The sequence below is a fragment of the Sminthopsis crassicaudata genome, chromosome 3 (genome assembly GCF_048593235.1).
Source record: "Sminthopsis crassicaudata isolate SCR6 chromosome 3, ASM4859323v1, whole genome shotgun sequence".
NCBI classification, from domain to species: Eukaryota; Metazoa; Chordata; class Mammalia; order Dasyuromorphia; family Dasyuridae; genus Sminthopsis; species Sminthopsis crassicaudata.
Window position 1 is genome coordinate 642,242,610 of NC_133619.1, and position 17,408 is coordinate 642,260,017.

Below are 17,408 nucleotides of genomic sequence, written 5' to 3' on the forward strand. Positions count from 1 at the left end.
TTTAGGAGATTTAGAGTTGAGAGTCATTAGAGATTTGACAGTGGTGCTGGCTGGAGACACTCTGAGAAGAGGTCTCAGGAACCAAAGAGAGAGAGAGTCTTCTAAGAAAGCTAGCTGAGCCCCAAGTGAAGGAAACAAGACTTGAAGGTGAAAATAAAGGATCTGGAGATAAGATTTGGAAAGAGACAGTAAAGGACTTTAACTCCTGGCTGGATTTGGGATTACTGAACTGAACAGAAACTAAGGCTGTCTCCAGAAGCTCCCCAAGAAATCTGCCCCCATGAGAACCATTACACTCAAGAGAAACAGAACATCACATTTTGGTGCCCAAGGTGGGGCAGACATGATCCTGATTCCAGTGAAAAATCTAGATTTCAGTGGAAAAGTGTCTCTGACCCAGAAATAAGGGTGAGTAACAAGGAAATTTTGTTAAAGAGCTAAAGTAGAATTTCAGCAAAATGGGGCAAATTTTTAGAAAACAGTCTTCTGTTTCTGTTCAAAGAAAATGTTTAGAGAGCATTGTCAAGGTTATGAAAAGCCAAGGATTGATTATAATTTTGGAGGAGATCTCTGAGCTTTTAAAAACTGTGCAGGTCATATGTTGTTGTTTTTCTGTGGAAAAAGAATTGGATCTAGATGAATGGAAATTAGTAGGAGAGCAACTAGGTGAACACTGCAATTCCAATCCAAACTCAATTTCCAAAGATACACTTCATAATACAATTTAATCCAGGTGGCTTTAAAAAGTGTTAGAGTAAAGAAAAGGAAGAAAGAACAGGAAGGGGGAGGATCCCACAAAACAAGGTGAAAAGGATGAATCAGATAACAATGGAATTAAGTACAATTCTGAGCAACAGGAGCATTTCCCATCTCCTCCCTCAATTAATCCTTCATGGATGGAGGAAGAAGGAGGAGGGGAAGAGGCAGTGACACAAACAGAATCACCTATTAAGCAGCTTATGAAAAGATTAGAAAAAGCATTGGTGAAGGCTAAGAAAGAAGGACAGGATGTGATTTTTTAGATGCATGCCCTGTGATTGAAGAGCTTGACTCTTCAGGTCAAAAAAGGAAAAGATACACTCCTTTTAATCTGGATAAAATTAAGAATACACTCTTTCTGGGGCTACATCATCTTATGTTAAGATGTTACTATATAGTTCGGCTTATGAAATCCTAACCCCGAATGATTGGAAATACATAGCAAGGATATGTTTAGAACGTGGACAATACTTGTTGTGGCTTTTGGAATTATCATAAATTATTTAAGATTCAAGTCAGATCAATAGGGAAGTAGGAGTTAACACACAATTCACTTTTGAACAACTAGCAGGTGAAGTTCAGTATGGAGAGATTTCAGAACAGATTTAGTATCCCATAACAGTGTATGAGCAAATTTCTAAGGCTGCAATAAAAGCTTGGGGTTCCCTCCCTGGACAGAAAGATCCAGGGGAGACTTTCACAAAAATAGAGCAAGGTTCCAATGAACCTTTTGTGGATTTTGTGGGAGGTCTGCAAACTGCTGTCAGAAGAACTATTGGAGAGAATGCAGCTACAGAAATAATGACCAGACATCTGGCTATGGAAAATGCCAATGAGGTTTGCAACAGAAATATATGGGCACTACACAAAGGTGCTCCATTAGAGGAGATCATAAGATGCTGTGCCACAATGGGCACAAATAATTATTATACCCAGACCATGATGAACATGGAAAGACGGGGTCCCTCCTGGCAAGGGACTTCTACAGAAAGTCGTCAATATTTTCACTTATGGAAAAAGTTGGACATCTAAGAACTCAGTGTAGATATGGAAATAGAGTGAGAAAACAGGCTGAGAAAAGAACTAAAACTCCATGTCCAAAATGTCCCAAGAGTTTCCTCTGGGCCTCAGAATGTAGATTGACCCAGGAAAATGAGAGGTGGAGCCCAGCTCCAAGATATCAGTCAAAAGATAGGTGGGGCATGATGGCAACTGAGGTTACACCCAAAGAGCCTTTAGAAGGTCAGGACTCTGATGTGATCTATCAGTGGAAAAAGAATCACATGGAAGAAAGGGATTACCTGATCAGCCAATAGAAAAGCAATCAGATAGTAGAAATGGATTACACTTGGGGAGAATACAGGCCTTTTAAACCAACAGGTCAGTGTCCAATATGCAAACAGTTCCAGAGGATGAGAAGAGATTTAGGAAGTGGCACATAGAAGGGAATTAGACAGGTTAACTACCTAGGACAGAGGGTTTGCTTGTATTTTAACAGACAGAAGGAAACAGATGGGTGGCAACAAGCACCTGGAGAGAAACAGAAAAAGAGAAAAATCTGAAAACAAAGGAGAAGACCTAAGAACAAAATCTGCAGGAACCACTGGATTCCCTAACACAAGATAAGACTATTGCAAGACTTCAAAGTTTGCAGGGATTATTGGATTCCTGGCACATGAAGTAATGGACAATGGATTCCTTTTGTACTTTTTTTAGGACTTATGGACATGTATAATTCCTCAAGCTGACTCATGTTATTTGTTATATCACTTCTAGTCTGTGCCATATTGCTATGTGCTTATGTAACTTATGTAAGTATGTGTAATACCTCCAATACTGATGGATTTATATATACCTGTTTTAAGAATAAGCCCCTTCAGAAGCCTGCTAATCTGATTTGATTTCCCATTTTCTTTGGTGTTTTCATCTCCCTTCCTGAGATGTCAGGGAGGGTGTGACCACTTCCTTTTTATGGTGTTTTCACTTCTTTTTTGAGCAGTCAGGGAAGGCGTGATCACCTTCTTTTTTTTAGGGTCTCACCTCCTTGAGAAGTCAGGGAGGTCATGACCACCTTATGTTCTAAATCAAAAGAAAACAGGAGATATTATGGGCCAGAACTTGAAACAATGTGCTAATGCTTATTTACTTAGTTCACACATTTAAAGGAGTTCACACATTAGTTCACACATTCACACCTTTAGAGCGCATATCTAAGGAGGACTTCACAAGCGCACTAAAAGACAAGCCCACTTTTGGACTTCCAGGAGATTCACAAGTCAGAAACCCACAATCCCCCTCTCTGAGGAGAAAAAATTCATTCCTTTGTGCTGGCTGGAGACATTTGGAGAGAGCTCTAGTAACCAAAGAAAGAGATAGGCCTCTAAGAAAGCTAATACTGGGCCCAGGAAAAGAGACAAGACTTTGAAGGAGAAAATAAAGGGCCTGAATTTTAACTCCTGCATGCATTTGGGGTGATTATTGAAGTGAACTAAAACTAAGGCTGCTCCCAGAAGCCCCTCAAAAAACCTGCTCCCAGAGAACAATTACATTTTGGAGAACATTACAGTGGATGATTGTACTACTGAGAATAACAGTCATTTACAGCTGATCGCCCCAGAACATTAGTATTACTTTGTATAATGTATATTTCACTTTGATTATAGAGAACTTTCCAGTTTTTCTATTTTCTCTTCTTTTTTTTACCTGAGAGCATGCTTGGTTATTATTTCCCAGTGAACAATAATATTATGTCAGAGAAATTTACTTTGAATTTTTTTGTTTACAATTACTATTGTAAATTTTATTCCCCCTATTTATTCTGTTTGTTCTTTCACTCTATCCCTCGTGTTTTTTTTAATTAATTTTATAATTATAATTTTTTGACAGTACATATGCATGGGAATTTTTTTTAACAACATTATCCCTTGTACTCACTTCTTTTCTGATTATTCCCCTCTTTCCCTCTACTCCCTCCCCTATATGACAGGCAATCCCATAGATGTTAAATGTGTTACAATATATCCTAGATACAATATATACACAATATATGTGTGTAAAACCGAATTTCTTGTTGCAAGGTAAGAATTGGATTCATAAAGTAAAAGTAACCTGGGTTGAGAGACAATAGTGCAAACAGTTTACATTCAATTTCCAGTGTTCCTTCTCTGGGTGTAACTGATTTTGTCCATCATTGTTCAACTGGAACTGAATTAGCTCTTTTCTATGTTGAAGATATCCACTTCAATCAGAATACATCCTCATACAGTATTGTTGAAGTGTATAATGATCTTCTGGTACTGCTCATTTCACTCAGCATCAGTTGATGTAAGTCTCTCCAAGCCTCTCTGTATTCCTCCTGTTGGTCATTTCTTACAAAACAATAATATTCCATAACATTCATATACCATCATTTACCCAACCATTCTCCAATTGATGGACATCCATTCATCTTCCAGTTTCTAGCCACTACAAACAGGGCTGCCACAAAAATTTTGGCACATACAGGTCCCTTTCCCTTTTTCAGTATTTCTTTGGGATATAAGCCCCGTAGTAGCACTGCTGGGTCAAAGGGTATGCACATTTTGATAACTTTCTGGGCATAGTTCCAAATTGCTCTCCAGAATGGTTGGATTCTTTCACAACTCCACCAGCAATGCATCAGTGTCCCAGTTTTCCCACATCAAAGGCATGCTCCTTTTCAATATTTAGGATATGAAAAATATCCTAAGGTGCTTACATTACAAAAACTTTAAGAACAGAGAAGTTGAACACCTTAAATGACTTTCCAAAATTGATAGGAGATATCCAATGGAATATGTCCCGTGTTAGGCTTAACTACCTATCAATTAAAACCATTATATGGCATTTTAAGAGGAGACACTACTTTAGACTCAACATACCAGCTTACAAAAGAAGCTCAAGAGGCTTAATTATTTTTAATTGAGACATTAACTGTCTCCCAGAAATCCAGTGCTGTGCTTGTACTCCTCAGGTAGGTCTCAGCCAGATGGTCAGAGAAATCAGGTAGCAGTCCCCAGCCTTCAAGGAATAAGAAGTGACCTTTGATGGCACATTCTTGCCCTGATTCCTATTTCACTCAGCCCTCTAAAGCCCATTCAGAGGTCAGGATATACTGGCTGGGGAGACATTTGAATCTGCCCAATCCTTATTCTGTAACTGTTTCTCGTTCATTATTGAAAAGAAGAATTAATCAAATAAAAAGAGATTTTTAAAGGCCAATTGAGGGTGTGATCCTGGGCAAGTCACTTAACTCCAATTGCCTCATCAAAAAAAATAAATAAATAAAAAACACAACAACAACAATAACAACAAAAAAAAAAAAAAAAACAGACTGAAGAAAATCATGCATTAAAAACTAAAATGAGGCAAAGAAAAGCTAATACGGATGAGACATCAAAAATCGGTAAAAACAAAAAAAACCCTAAAATGCAAGAAAAAATGAAATAGAATGTAAAGTATCACACAGTTATTATTATCATTATTTTACATTTTATTAAAGCTTTTTATTTATAAAACATGTCTAGGTTATTTTTCAACTTTGACCCTTGCAAACCTTTTTGTTCCAAATGTTTCCCTTCTTGCCCCCATCCCCTCCCCTTGAAGGCAGGTAGTCCCATATATGTTAAATATGTTAAAATTTATGTTAAATCCAATATATATACACATACATATATATACAGGTACGTTGCTGCAAAAGAAAAAATTGGGTAAAGAAGAGTCGGGGAAAAAAAAAAACTCTGAGAAAGAAAACAAAATGGAAGTGAATAGCAAGAAAAGAATGAGAATACTATGGTGTGGTCCATATTCAGTTCCCACATCCTCTCTCTGGGTGTATATGGCCCTCTTTATCACAAAACAGAAAAATATGCCAAAGAACAAATCTGCAAAGTCTGGATTTCTTGAGTAGTAATGAATTCAATAAAACATTTTTTCAAAGCTTTCTCAGTCCATCTATTCTATTTCATGTATTACTGTAATAATGCCTTCCTTATTATTTTAGATTAGAGGATGAGGGGAGAAACAATCCCATGGCTAGTACACTTCCCACTGCTAACCTATCCAAAATATGAAAAAAAAAAAAAGAAAGAAAGAAAGAAAGAAAACAACACCAATCCTAAAAAAATAATAATTTCACTGCAGTGGATTCTGTGATGTCTACCAAGATGGAAGCGGGAAGTTTCCTCACTGATTACATTTAAAAGGTTTCTCTCTTGTGTGAATTCAACAATGTTCTGCAAGACTGGTACTCTGTGTGAAAACCTTTCAAAAGTAATCAATTTTAAAATGTTTCTCTTCAGTGTGGATTCTCTGATGTGTAGCAAGATGGGAGCTCAATCTAAAAGTCTTTCTACACTGATTATATTCATAAGCCTTCTCTCCAGAGTTGGTTTCCTTATGTTTTCCTAGACAGGAGATATCTATACAACTTTTTCCACAGTGAAGACTTAAATAAGACTTCTCTCTACGATGAATTCTGTGATGGTCAAGCAGGAATGATCTGTAATAGAAAGCTCTCCCCCATTCAGTATATTCATGAGACACCTCTCCAGTATGAGCCTTCTGAGGACTAGCAAGAGCTAGATGCCAACCAAAGGCTTTCCCACACTGATCATATCTTTTCATTCCAAGGTGGAAAGAAAGAGATGAATGACTGGATGAGGTTGCTTCACATACATTATATTCATCAGGTTCTTTTCTAATACACATGTGCTGATGAATAAGGAGAATAGAGTTTAAACTGAAAGCCTTCTCACTTTTCTTAATAATGGAAAGCATTTCTTCAGTATCACTTTTCTGCTGGCCACTGAGGTATGAAATGCACTTTACAGCTATATCCCATTGATTACCTGGAACCAAGAACTCTACCTCTTCAATGAAGCATTTCTTGTATTCACTACCTTGAAGATAATCACTTCCTGGGGTCATTTTCTTACAGTGATTTAGAACAGAAGACAATCTGAATCTCTTTCCAAATTCATATAATTCACAATCACCCTTAGGATATTTATCTTCTTTGAGAATAAAATCATGCAATTCCTTCCAATTGAAGTCATAGGGATAATCATCCATGAATCTTTGCAGGTGTTTTTTCACAAAAGTTCCCAGCTTTTTACTCATTTCATTTGTTGTGAACCCAATTTCTACATCTGAAGAAGACAAACATATACGCAAAAAGACATACACACATGTATAAACCAAAATAGTAATGTAAGATAAGAGTCACTGCAGCTTGTCAGCAAACTAAATATACAAAACATCACAGGTGAACTCAGTGCAAGCAACGGCTTTTAATATCCCAAGTCATTTTTAAGAAGAAACAGATTGAAGGCAGCTAGGTGGTGCAGTGGATAATGCACCAGCCCTGAAAGCAGGAAGACCTGAGTTCAAATTTGGGCTCACACACTTACACTTCCTAGTTTTGTGACCCTGGGCAACTCACTTAACCCCAATTGCCTCAGCAAAAATTGTAATAATAATAATAAAAGAGAGATAGATCATATGTGAGACATGAATCTCTAAGTACTGGACCAGTCAGAGAATTATCCTCTCCCAATGAAATATACACATTCAGCAAAGGCAGGGGCCCAAGGCATACCAAATACTTAATGACAGTAAATTAGAGTTTTTTTTCTGCTGGAACATTTTTTCCTAATTAATAAGACTTGAGTTCAAATCTGACCTCAGATACTTAACACTTCCTAGTTGGGCAAGTCACTTAACACCCATTTCTTTAGCCAAAAAACAAGAATAGGAAAGGGGATTCTACCTCAATTCTGAATGAATGACACTGAAAACAAAAGACATGAGAAAGAGGCCAAAGATTAGAACAGAAAAGATTTATGCCATCTCCTGAATAAAAATTGCTCAAGAATATATTTGAGATAAATATATTTTGGGATTAGATAGTGCAGGAATTTTGCATGGATTAAAAATATTTATAATGAGAAGACTTACTTTTTTTGTCATTCTCTATTTCAGGTGGGTGAGAGACATACAAGGATTTTTTTTTTCTATACAAATATTTGTTTTTAAAATACAAGTAAAGTGTTGTGTATAATCTAGAAATGTAACTAGCAGAATTCTTGATTCAAGATGTACATTTAAAAGATAGAGAATGTCATGAAAATAATTTTATGATTTCTTCTAATAATTTTTGTAATAATATCTTCAATACTGGTGAAAATGCTAACAGAAAACCATCAATATCTGATTTCTTTAAATTTACACAAAACAGAAAAATACATCAAGAAACAAATGGGCAAGGCCTGAATATCTTTTTTGAGTTGTAATGAATTCAATAAAACATTTTTCAAGGCTTTCTCAGTACTTCTGTTCTATTGCATGTATCATTACTGTAATAATAGCTTCCTTATGATTTTAGATTAGAGTATCAGGGGAGGAATAATGCTATGGCTACTATGGTTCCCACTGCTAATCTTTACTATCTAAAATAGAAAAAACAAAAAAAAAAACAAAACAAAACAAAAAAAAAAAAAAACCAACAAAAAAATCATCAAAAAAAAACCTTTCACTTCAGTGTGGACTCTATGCTTTCTTGCAAGATGGGAGATGGATATAAAGTCCGTTCCATACTGATTACATTTAAAAGGTTTCTCTCCAGTGTGGATTCTCTGATGTACAACAAGATTAGAGCTGGATATAAAGGCCTTTCCACACTGATTACATTTAAAAGGTTTCTTTCCTGTGTGGATTCTGTGATGTCTAGCAAGACTGAAACTACATGTGAAAGTTTTTCCTTACTGATTACATTCAAAAGGTTTCTCTCCAGTGTGGATTCTCTGATGTCTAGCAAGACTGACACTCCATGTGAAAGTTATTCCACACTGATTACATTTAAAAGGTTTTTCTCCAGTGTGGATTCTCTGATGTCTAGTAAGATGGGAGCTGGATGTGAAAGCCTTTCCACACTGATTACATTTAAAAGGTTTCTCTCCAGTGTGGATTCTCTGATGTCTAGTAAGATGGGAGCTGGATGTGAAAGCCTTTCCACACTGATTACATTTAAAAGGTTTCTCTCCAGTGTGGATTCTCTGATGTGTAACAAGATAGGAGCTGCTTATGAAAGCCTTTCCACACTGATTACATTTTAAAAGTTTCTCTCCAGTATGGATTCTCTGATGTGCAGCAAGACTGAAACTCCTTGTGAAAGCCTTTCCACACTGATTACACTTAAAAGGTTTCTCTCCAGTGTGGATTCTCTTATGTGCAGCAAGATCCGAGTTGCATGTGAAAGCCTTTCCACATTGATTACATTTAAAAGGTTTCTCTCCAGTGTGGATTCTTTGATGTCTAATGAGATGCGAGCTGGATGTGAAAGCCTTTCCACATTGATTACATTTAAAAGGTTTCTCTCCAGTGTGGATTCTCTGATGTGCAGTAAGACTGACACTCCATGTGAAAGCCTTTCCACACTGATTACATTTAAAAGGTTTCTCTCCAGTGTGGATTCTCTGATGTGCAGTAAGACTGACACTCCATGTGAAAGCCTTTCCACACTGATTACATTTAAAAGGTTTCTCTCCAGTGTGGATTCTTTGATTTCTAGCAAAAGTGACACTGCATGTGAAAGCCTTTCCAAACTGATTACCTTTAAAAGGTTTCTCTCTAGTGTGTATTCTCTTATGTCTACCAAGATTGGAGCTGGATGGAAAAGCCTTTCCACACCGATTACATTTAAAAGGTTTCTCTCCAGTATGGATTCTCTGATGTGTAACAAAATGGGAGTTGAACATAAAGGCCTGTTCACACTGATTACATTTAAAAGGTTTCTCTTCAGTGTGGATTCTCTGATGTGCAGCAAGACTGGAACTACATATGAAAGACTTTCTGCACTGATTACATTTAAAAGGTTTGTCTTTATTGTGGATTCTCTGATGTGCATCAAGATTGGAGCTGGATGTAAAAGCCTTTCCACACTGATTACATTTAAAAGGTTTCTCTCCAGTGTGGATTCTCTGATGTGCAGCAAGATTGGAGCTGGATATAAACGCCTTTCCACATTGATTACATTGAAAACGTTTCTTGCCAGTGTGGGTTTTCTCATGTTTTGCTAGAATGGAGGTATCTGTAAAAGTTTTTCCACATTGATTGCATACATAAGGCTTCCCACACTGAAGACTCAAATAAGACTTCTCTCTAGGGTAGATTCTCTGATGGTCAAGCAGGAATGATCTGTAATGGAAAGCTCGCCCACATTCAGTACTTTCATGAGACATCTCTCCAGTATGGGACTTCTGCGGGCTAGCAAGAGCTGGATTCCAAGCAAAGGCTTTCCCACACTGATCATATCCATATCCTTTCATTCCAAGGTGGTAAGAAAGAGATGAATGACAGGATGAAGTTGTTTCACATGCATTACATTCACAACGTTCTTTTCTAATACACATGTGCTGCTGAGTAAAGAGAATAGAGTTCTCACTGAAAGCCTTCTCACTTTTATTGGTTATGGAAAGCATTTCTTCAGTATCACTTTTCTGCTGGCCACTGAAGTCTGAAGTGCACTTCACAGCTACATCCCATTGATTACCTGGAACCAAGGGATCTATCTCTTCAGTGAAGCATTTCTTGTAATCACTTCCTGAGGTCCTTTTCTTACAGTGATTTAGAACAGAAGAACATCTGGATCTCTTTCCAAATTCATACAATTCACAATCACTCTTTGGATGTTTATCTTCTTTGAGAATAAAATCATGCAATTCCTTCCAATTGAAGTCACAGGGACAATCATTCATGAATAATTGCAGGTCTTGTTCTTTCATAGAAATTCCCAGCTTTTTAGTCATCTCATTTACTGTGAACCCAGTTTCTACATCTGAAGAAAAACACATACACAAAAAGACATACACACATGTATAAACACAAATAGTAATGTAACATAAGAATCACTGCAGCTTGTGACCATACTAACTATACAAAACTTTATAGGTGTACTCAGTGCAAGCAATGGCTTATAATAATCCAAGTCATTTTTAAGAAGAGACAGACTGGAGGCAGCTAGGTGGTGCAGTGGATAGAGCACCAGCCCTGAAAGCAGGAAGACCTGAGTTCAAATCTAGCCTCAGGCACTTACACTTCCTAGCTTTGTGACCCTAGGCAACTTACTTAACCCCAATTAGCTCAGCAAAAATGGTAATAATAATAATAATAACACAACAGAGATAGATAATGTGTGAGACATGAAGAGTACTGGACCAATCAGAGAATTATCCTTTCCCAATGAAATATACACACTTAGCAAAGGCAGAGGCCCAAGGCCAAGATGACTATCAAATACTTAATAACAGTAGATTAGACAGCAGTCTTCTTTGTGCTGGAATAATTTTTCCCAATTAGAGAGAAACTCAGCCAACTCACAAATGAAAACTATAGAGCAGATAAGGAGTAGACTGCTTTTAGAGATATGTTGGATAGTACCACATTTACTCATAAGGGGAAAAAGTGAACATCCAAATGAGTATGATGAAAGTAATGAGGAAATTCAGAAGGCATTGAATGAAAAATGAAAACTCTACAAGATTTAAAAGATTACTTTAGATTCCACATCTCTGGGAAGGCAGTGGTTAACTCTCCTAAAAGCATAAGCAAAGGTTACAGACATGTTGTTTTTTGTGGCCCAGTAAATAAAGACAGAGAAAGTTCATTTTTATTTGCTTCTTTTTTCCTAATAGTGTATATGGAAGTCAAGGGGCATATATACTTTTGTAACTCTACATCCATATTGTTCTCCAAATTGAGTGGATCAGTTCATAATTTCAGCAGCAAGATATTAGTGTTCATCATGTAAAATGTATGGTATTGCCTGTCGTCGGGGGGAGGGAATAGAGGGAGGGGGGGTAATTTGGAAAAATGAATACAAGGGATAATATTACAAAATATATATATATATATATATATATATATATATATATATAAAAAGATATTAGTGTTCCTAACATGATATTAAAATAATGTTTTTGATTTGCATGTCCCTAATCAATAACAACTTAGAATATTTTCTCATAAGGTGGTAAACACTTTTAATTTCTTCATTACAAACCACCTATTGCTATCCCTTTGAGCATTGAGATGTGAGATCTTAAACTGAGAAGCTTAATCTAGATCAGGGCCCTTTCTTTTTCTCTTTCAATTGCCCGCTCCTTCCCCTCACTGAATCAGAGGTAAAAGTTTTGGAGGCTGAGCCCCCACCCCAATGCAGATGCCCCTGAAGCTTACTCTTGGCTACCTTAGCAGAGTCTGCCTAGAGTGTATAGCCCTTTATTTGAGTCAAATCTCTGTCTAGGATGATCAGGTCTCTCCTAAGATGCTATTAAGGCCTAGAAAACTTCTGCTTCACGTTGCCGCTCAAAATGAATTGTGAGGCATTTATTTTTTGTTTTAGGGGAGATGGTTAGGGAGCTAAGTATGTCCTGTCCTATTGTGACATCTTCCTAGAACTCTCTCCCATTCTTTTAAACCCATTTTCATGGAGTTTATCTAAAAAATGTGGCGATAACATCAGTTACTTGACTGAGGGTTAATTATGTAATTTAAAAAGTGCAGCCAATACTATAACAGATACAAACTTGATGCCCTCAGATGACTGAACACTCAATCCAGTTTCTGGGATGCCACACAGTGTGGATCACTTCTGGGCTGTTTGTGCTTATTTTGAACTGATGAGGAACACCAAGAAAAGAGAGGAAATGGTCCTTACCCAGGGACAGCAGGTTCTGGACGTTCTCCAGCGTGACCTCCCGGTACAGCTCTTTCTGAGAAGGGTCCAAGATCTCCCACTCCTCCTCAGTGAAGTCCACCACAATATCCTTGATTGTCACCAACTCCTAAACCATCAAAAGTCACTTGATTTAGTGCTGAAAGAGAATCCAGAGTCCATCTAGTCCAACCCATATCAAGACAGAGTAAGTTGAAGCAGAAATGGGATAAGCCCCATGTCTATCAAATTAACTAATAAGACCAAAAACGATCAGTGCTGGAAAGAATGTGGGAATACTGGGCCACTACTGCACTGATGAGGAAATGTGAAGTGATCCAAGCTTTCCGGAGAGCAACTTGGAACAATGCACAAAGGGCAACCAAACTGTGCAGATCTTTAGATCCAATAGAGCACCCCTAGGTCTGTAATATTCCAAAGAGATCATAAAAAGAGAGAAAGGGCCTACATGTGCGAAAATAGTCACAGCAGCCCTTTCCTGGGGACTGTGGAAACTGAGGAAATTCTCATCAATTGGGGGAATGGCTGAACAAGCTGTGGTATATGAATGTAATAAAATAGGATTGTAAAATAAGAAAAGATAAACAGGAAGATTTGAGAAAGAATTAGAAAACTAAATAAATGGAACTGGAAATGACAAGAGCCAGGAAAAGATTGTATATAGAGTCAGCAACAGTCTGGTGATCAGCTCTGAAGGACTCTGCTCTTCTCAGGAGCACAAGGATCTAAGGCAAAGGATTCACAAAGGAAAAGGCTTTCCACGCCTCAAATAAAGAAATGATGGACTCTGAAGGTGATTGAAGAATATATCTTTTAGCTACTTTATTCTTTTTTTCTCCTCTTTTGTTCTGTTTCATTTTTCACAACTCTGCTTAATAGGGAAGCATGTTTGAAACGATAGCATGGAAAGTGGCCCTCACCTCCTGCTAAATTCTCCCTTTCTGAAAACAAGGTTTTCTTGGTCTCCCAAATTTCTGAACCTTCCCTCTGAGAGTAGCTCCCATCTACACTGTCCAGTGCAGGTGTGGACAGAGCTCATGAGATCTGTTCTCCCCTGGGAGCTCCTTGAGGGCAGGTTGGATTTTTTTCTTTCCTTTCCTCTGCACCCTCAGTGCCCAAAAGAGCAAATTTCTAAACATTTATTGACTTGATCTAAGACCTTCAGAGAGGGCTCCTGGGAGCAATCGGGTGTCCTTAGGGCAGGAAATGGGCAGTGCCAAGAGGTCAATTCCTGCCCTGCCAGGGCCCTCCTCCCTCCCTCTCATAGGAGGAAGGGCTTTGTTGGACGCCGATGCTGCTCAGCTCTGGGGAGGGGCTGCACTCACCTGGGAAGAGGAGCTCTGGCTGCTCGAGGCCATCTCTCTGCTTTCAGGCTTGGGTCGTGTGCCAGATGGGCTCGGGAGAGAAAAGGATCTCAGAGATAGAGGATTGGGTCAGAGCCTTCCTTTCTTGGCCTGGAAGCTGATCCCCCAGAATGAAACAGAGAGCTTTCAGGATTGGGACAATCGGTGGCCCTGCCCCAGCCTTGGGACAGAGACTCCACCCCAGGAAGGAGTAGGGAGGGTCTCCTCAGAACCAGGCTGGATAAAGGACTTTTCTAAGGAGGGCTCAGGAACACGGAGAGGTGGGGCAGATTCCCAAGCTGGAAGATTTGGGCTGATGACTTGTCCCCCCCCCCCAGGGTCAGGGACCCCAAGTGACATTCCTAGGATAGGGGAGGTGGGAGGCCAGGCAGCTGTGACCCTGAGTGGAGAAGATATCCCAGGACCTTTGGGAGGAGATCCTGAGCCTGAGCTTGGAAGGAGGCCAGCTCCTGCCAATGTGGAGGACACTGGACAAGGAGTGAGGAGAAGGGGGGTGGGATGAGCCCAAAGGGAAGGGCGGGTAGCAGGAGCGGGGTGAGGTGAGGAGGGGCCCTGGGTCAGACCTACCTGGGACCTTTGAGACAACTCCCAGAAGGTGGGAAAATCTCAAGTATGACCAAAGGAGGCAGTAAGATCTCAGCTCAAAGAGGACACAGAGAGAGAGATCTCAGGTCACAGAGAAGGAGGATTTTGCAGATGGCCCCGCCCACTCCATCCCTTTGAATGACCTTCCCCTTCCCAGGATTCCAGTCTTCCCTAAAGAACTCAGATTCTACCTGCCCCTCCCCCACCCTGGCATTTCTCAGTGGAGAGGGGGAAGGAAGGAAGTCTGCATTCTAGGCTGCAAAGAAGGTGGGACCTTAGGGAGGAGGGGAATGTCTGGGAAGCCTGAAGGGATGTAGGAGGGAGCATGTGTGACTAAGAAGGTAGTTGGGGAGTGGGGGGGAGAGCTGGGAGCCCAAGAGATCCTGCTGAGGAGGGAAAATGAGGGAGAAGGGAGTAGAGATGGGGACATGGCGTTCTGAGTGATGGGATAGAGGGCAATAATCTGAGTCCTTTTGGGACGACTGGGATGGGGAGGAGTCATTCCCAAGAGATGGAGCAGGCTGGGCCCTGGGATTAGAAGGAGCCACCCACATCTTCTTGGCCTAAAGCAAAATCACCTGGAGCTGAGATCTCTCACTCTCCTCCCTGAACTGAGATCTCTACCTCCATATCTCTGGGCTAAAATCTCTCTGCCTTTATCTCTCTGAGCTGAGATCTCTCCATCTCCTTCTCTCTGTCATCTTTTTTGCCTCCATCCCTCTGACCTGAGAGCGCTCTGCTTCCATCTCCCTTTCTGTGACCTGAGATCTCTCTCTGCCCCCCTCTCTCTGACATCTCTCCATTTCCATCTCTCTGAGATCTGAGATCTCTGTCTCCTTTCATAATTGAGATTTCTCTGCCTTCTGGGAGCTGTCTCTGCTCCTGCAGGTCCCAGGTAGGTCTTACCCAGGGCCGCTCCTTCCCTCACCCACTCCTACTAGTTTCCCTTCCCATTGGGCTCATCTTCCCTCTCTGACCCCTTGTCCAGTGTCCTCCACATTGGCAGGAGCTGGCCTCCCTCCAAGTTCAGGCTCAGGGTCTCCTCCCAAAACTCCTGGGATTTCTTCTCACTGAGGGTCACAGCTCCCTGACCTCCCACCTTCCCCATAGTATCAAATGAAGGGAGGGCTGTGAGTCAAGGGAACCTGAGGTAGCTCCTGATCTTATCCTTGGGGGGAAGACATAAGCTCAAAGGGAAGGACTTAGGGAGGGAGACAGGTCCTCTTCCTGCTCAGACCTAGCTCATTTTTAGGCCTGACTCTCCCTGCTCCCTCCTGGGGTGGAGTCTCTCCCCTGAGGGCGGGGAAGGGCCATTGAATGTTCCTGCCCATCGAGCTCTCTCTCTTTCTGGGCAGGTCAGCTTCCAGCCTGGGCAGAGAAGCCTCAGACCCCATCCTCCCTCTCTGAGGTCCCTATCCCTCCCCAGCCCAGCTGGCAGAGGACCCAAGGTCCAGAACCAGAGCCCCTCGACCCAACTGAGTGCAATCCCTCCAAAGAGCTGAGCAGCATCAGCCCAGGTAGATTTTTGGTCCACAAATAGTCTTCAATGCATCATAAAAGAGCTTTAGATTGTTATACTCAACATAAAAATGAACTTTATGCATCTGCTTCCTTTTACTGGGCCATAAATCTGACATTCTGTAACATTTGATTATACTTTTGGTTAAACACTGCCTACTTAGAGAAGGGTGATCTAAATTACTTGTAAATCTTGTAGAGTTCTCATTTTTCATTTAGTACCTACTGAATTTCCCCATTATTTTCAACCAAAACCAAAACCAAACAATTTGGATGTTTACTGTTTTTGCCCAGATGACTAAATAGGTACTACCCAACACATCTCTGAAAGCTGTCTAGTCCTTATCTGCTTTACAATTTCCCCCCTAAATTAGCAAAAATTATTTTCCAGTTTGAGCACAGGGGCTTTTCACTGATATCCACGCCCCACGGGACACATTAGCTGGGCTTTGTGTCACCTTTACTGTTCAGTCTTAAACCTCAGGGAAGTCGCTAGGACACACAGCGGGGGTCCTTCACTGGGCAACCCTCATAGCGCAGCCGAAGCCGTACTAATCACCTCTGAGACACTTCCAGGGAGGGGGAAGGGAACTCTCTCCCAGAGCTCTCTCTTAGCTCAAACACAGGAGCCGCTGCATCCATCCAGTCTGGGAGGAAACTGGTAAATAAGTAAATAAATAAACTTCTTACCCCAAGGGCAGACCCAAAAAGATTTTTAACCATGAGTAAAAAGCTGAAGAGAACTATTGATTCCTTCTACACAGAGAACGAGCGGGTATCCAACCCCGAGGAAGTTAACAGCAGAGAATCAACAGATAACACTCTAAAGGGGAACGATACCTGCCCCCCATCACATAACTCTCTCCTAGAAGAGACTATTAAAAAGTTAAGAGAGTTTGAAGAAAAATGGGGAAAGGAAAGAGAAGCTATGACAGAGAATAACAACGTTCTGAAATTTGAGTTGGAAAAAATAAAGAATTCACAGGAGATGAAGGGAAACAAAATTTGTGAATTAGAAAAGGTTAAAAAATCACAGGAAAGTAGGATTTCTGAATTGGAAAAGATAAAAAATTCTCAAGAAAGTAGTTTTTCTGAATTGGAAAAGATAAAAAGGTCTCAAGAAAGTAAGATTTCTGAGTTGGAAAAAGAAAATAACTCTCTAAAAAAATTAGGGAAATGGAAAAAAATTCAATAGAGCAAAATAATTCATTTAAAAACTCAATTGGGCATATACAAAAAGAACTAAAAATGTGAATGAAGAAAATAACTCATTAAAAATCAGGACAGAACAAATAGAAATGAATGATTCATTGGGAACCCAAGAATAAGTCAAACAAAACAAAACAAAACAAAAAAAAAAAAAAAAAAAAATGAAAAGCTGGAGAATAATGTCAAATACTTACTGGGAAAATCTATAGACCTGGAAAATA

General features: G+C 39.9%; 1 protein-coding gene across 1 annotated transcript; it reads right to left on the reverse strand.

Moving 5' to 3' along the window:
• Positions 1 to 5,190: 5,190 nt before the first annotated feature.
• Positions 5,191 to 14,281, reverse strand: LOC141564517 (uncharacterized). The gene is made up of 3 exons (XM_074307071.1): positions 13,837 to 14,281; positions 12,494 to 12,620; positions 5,191 to 10,612 (listed from the first exon to the last, which is right to left on the reverse strand). The coding sequence occupies exons 1-3, from the start codon at positions 13,867 to 13,869 to the stop codon at positions 8,538 to 8,540; spliced, it is 2,235 nt and encodes a 744-aa protein (XP_074163172.1). The 5' UTR covers positions 13,870 to 14,281; the 3' UTR covers positions 5,191 to 8,537.
• Positions 14,282 to 17,408: the final 3,127 nt, after the last annotated feature.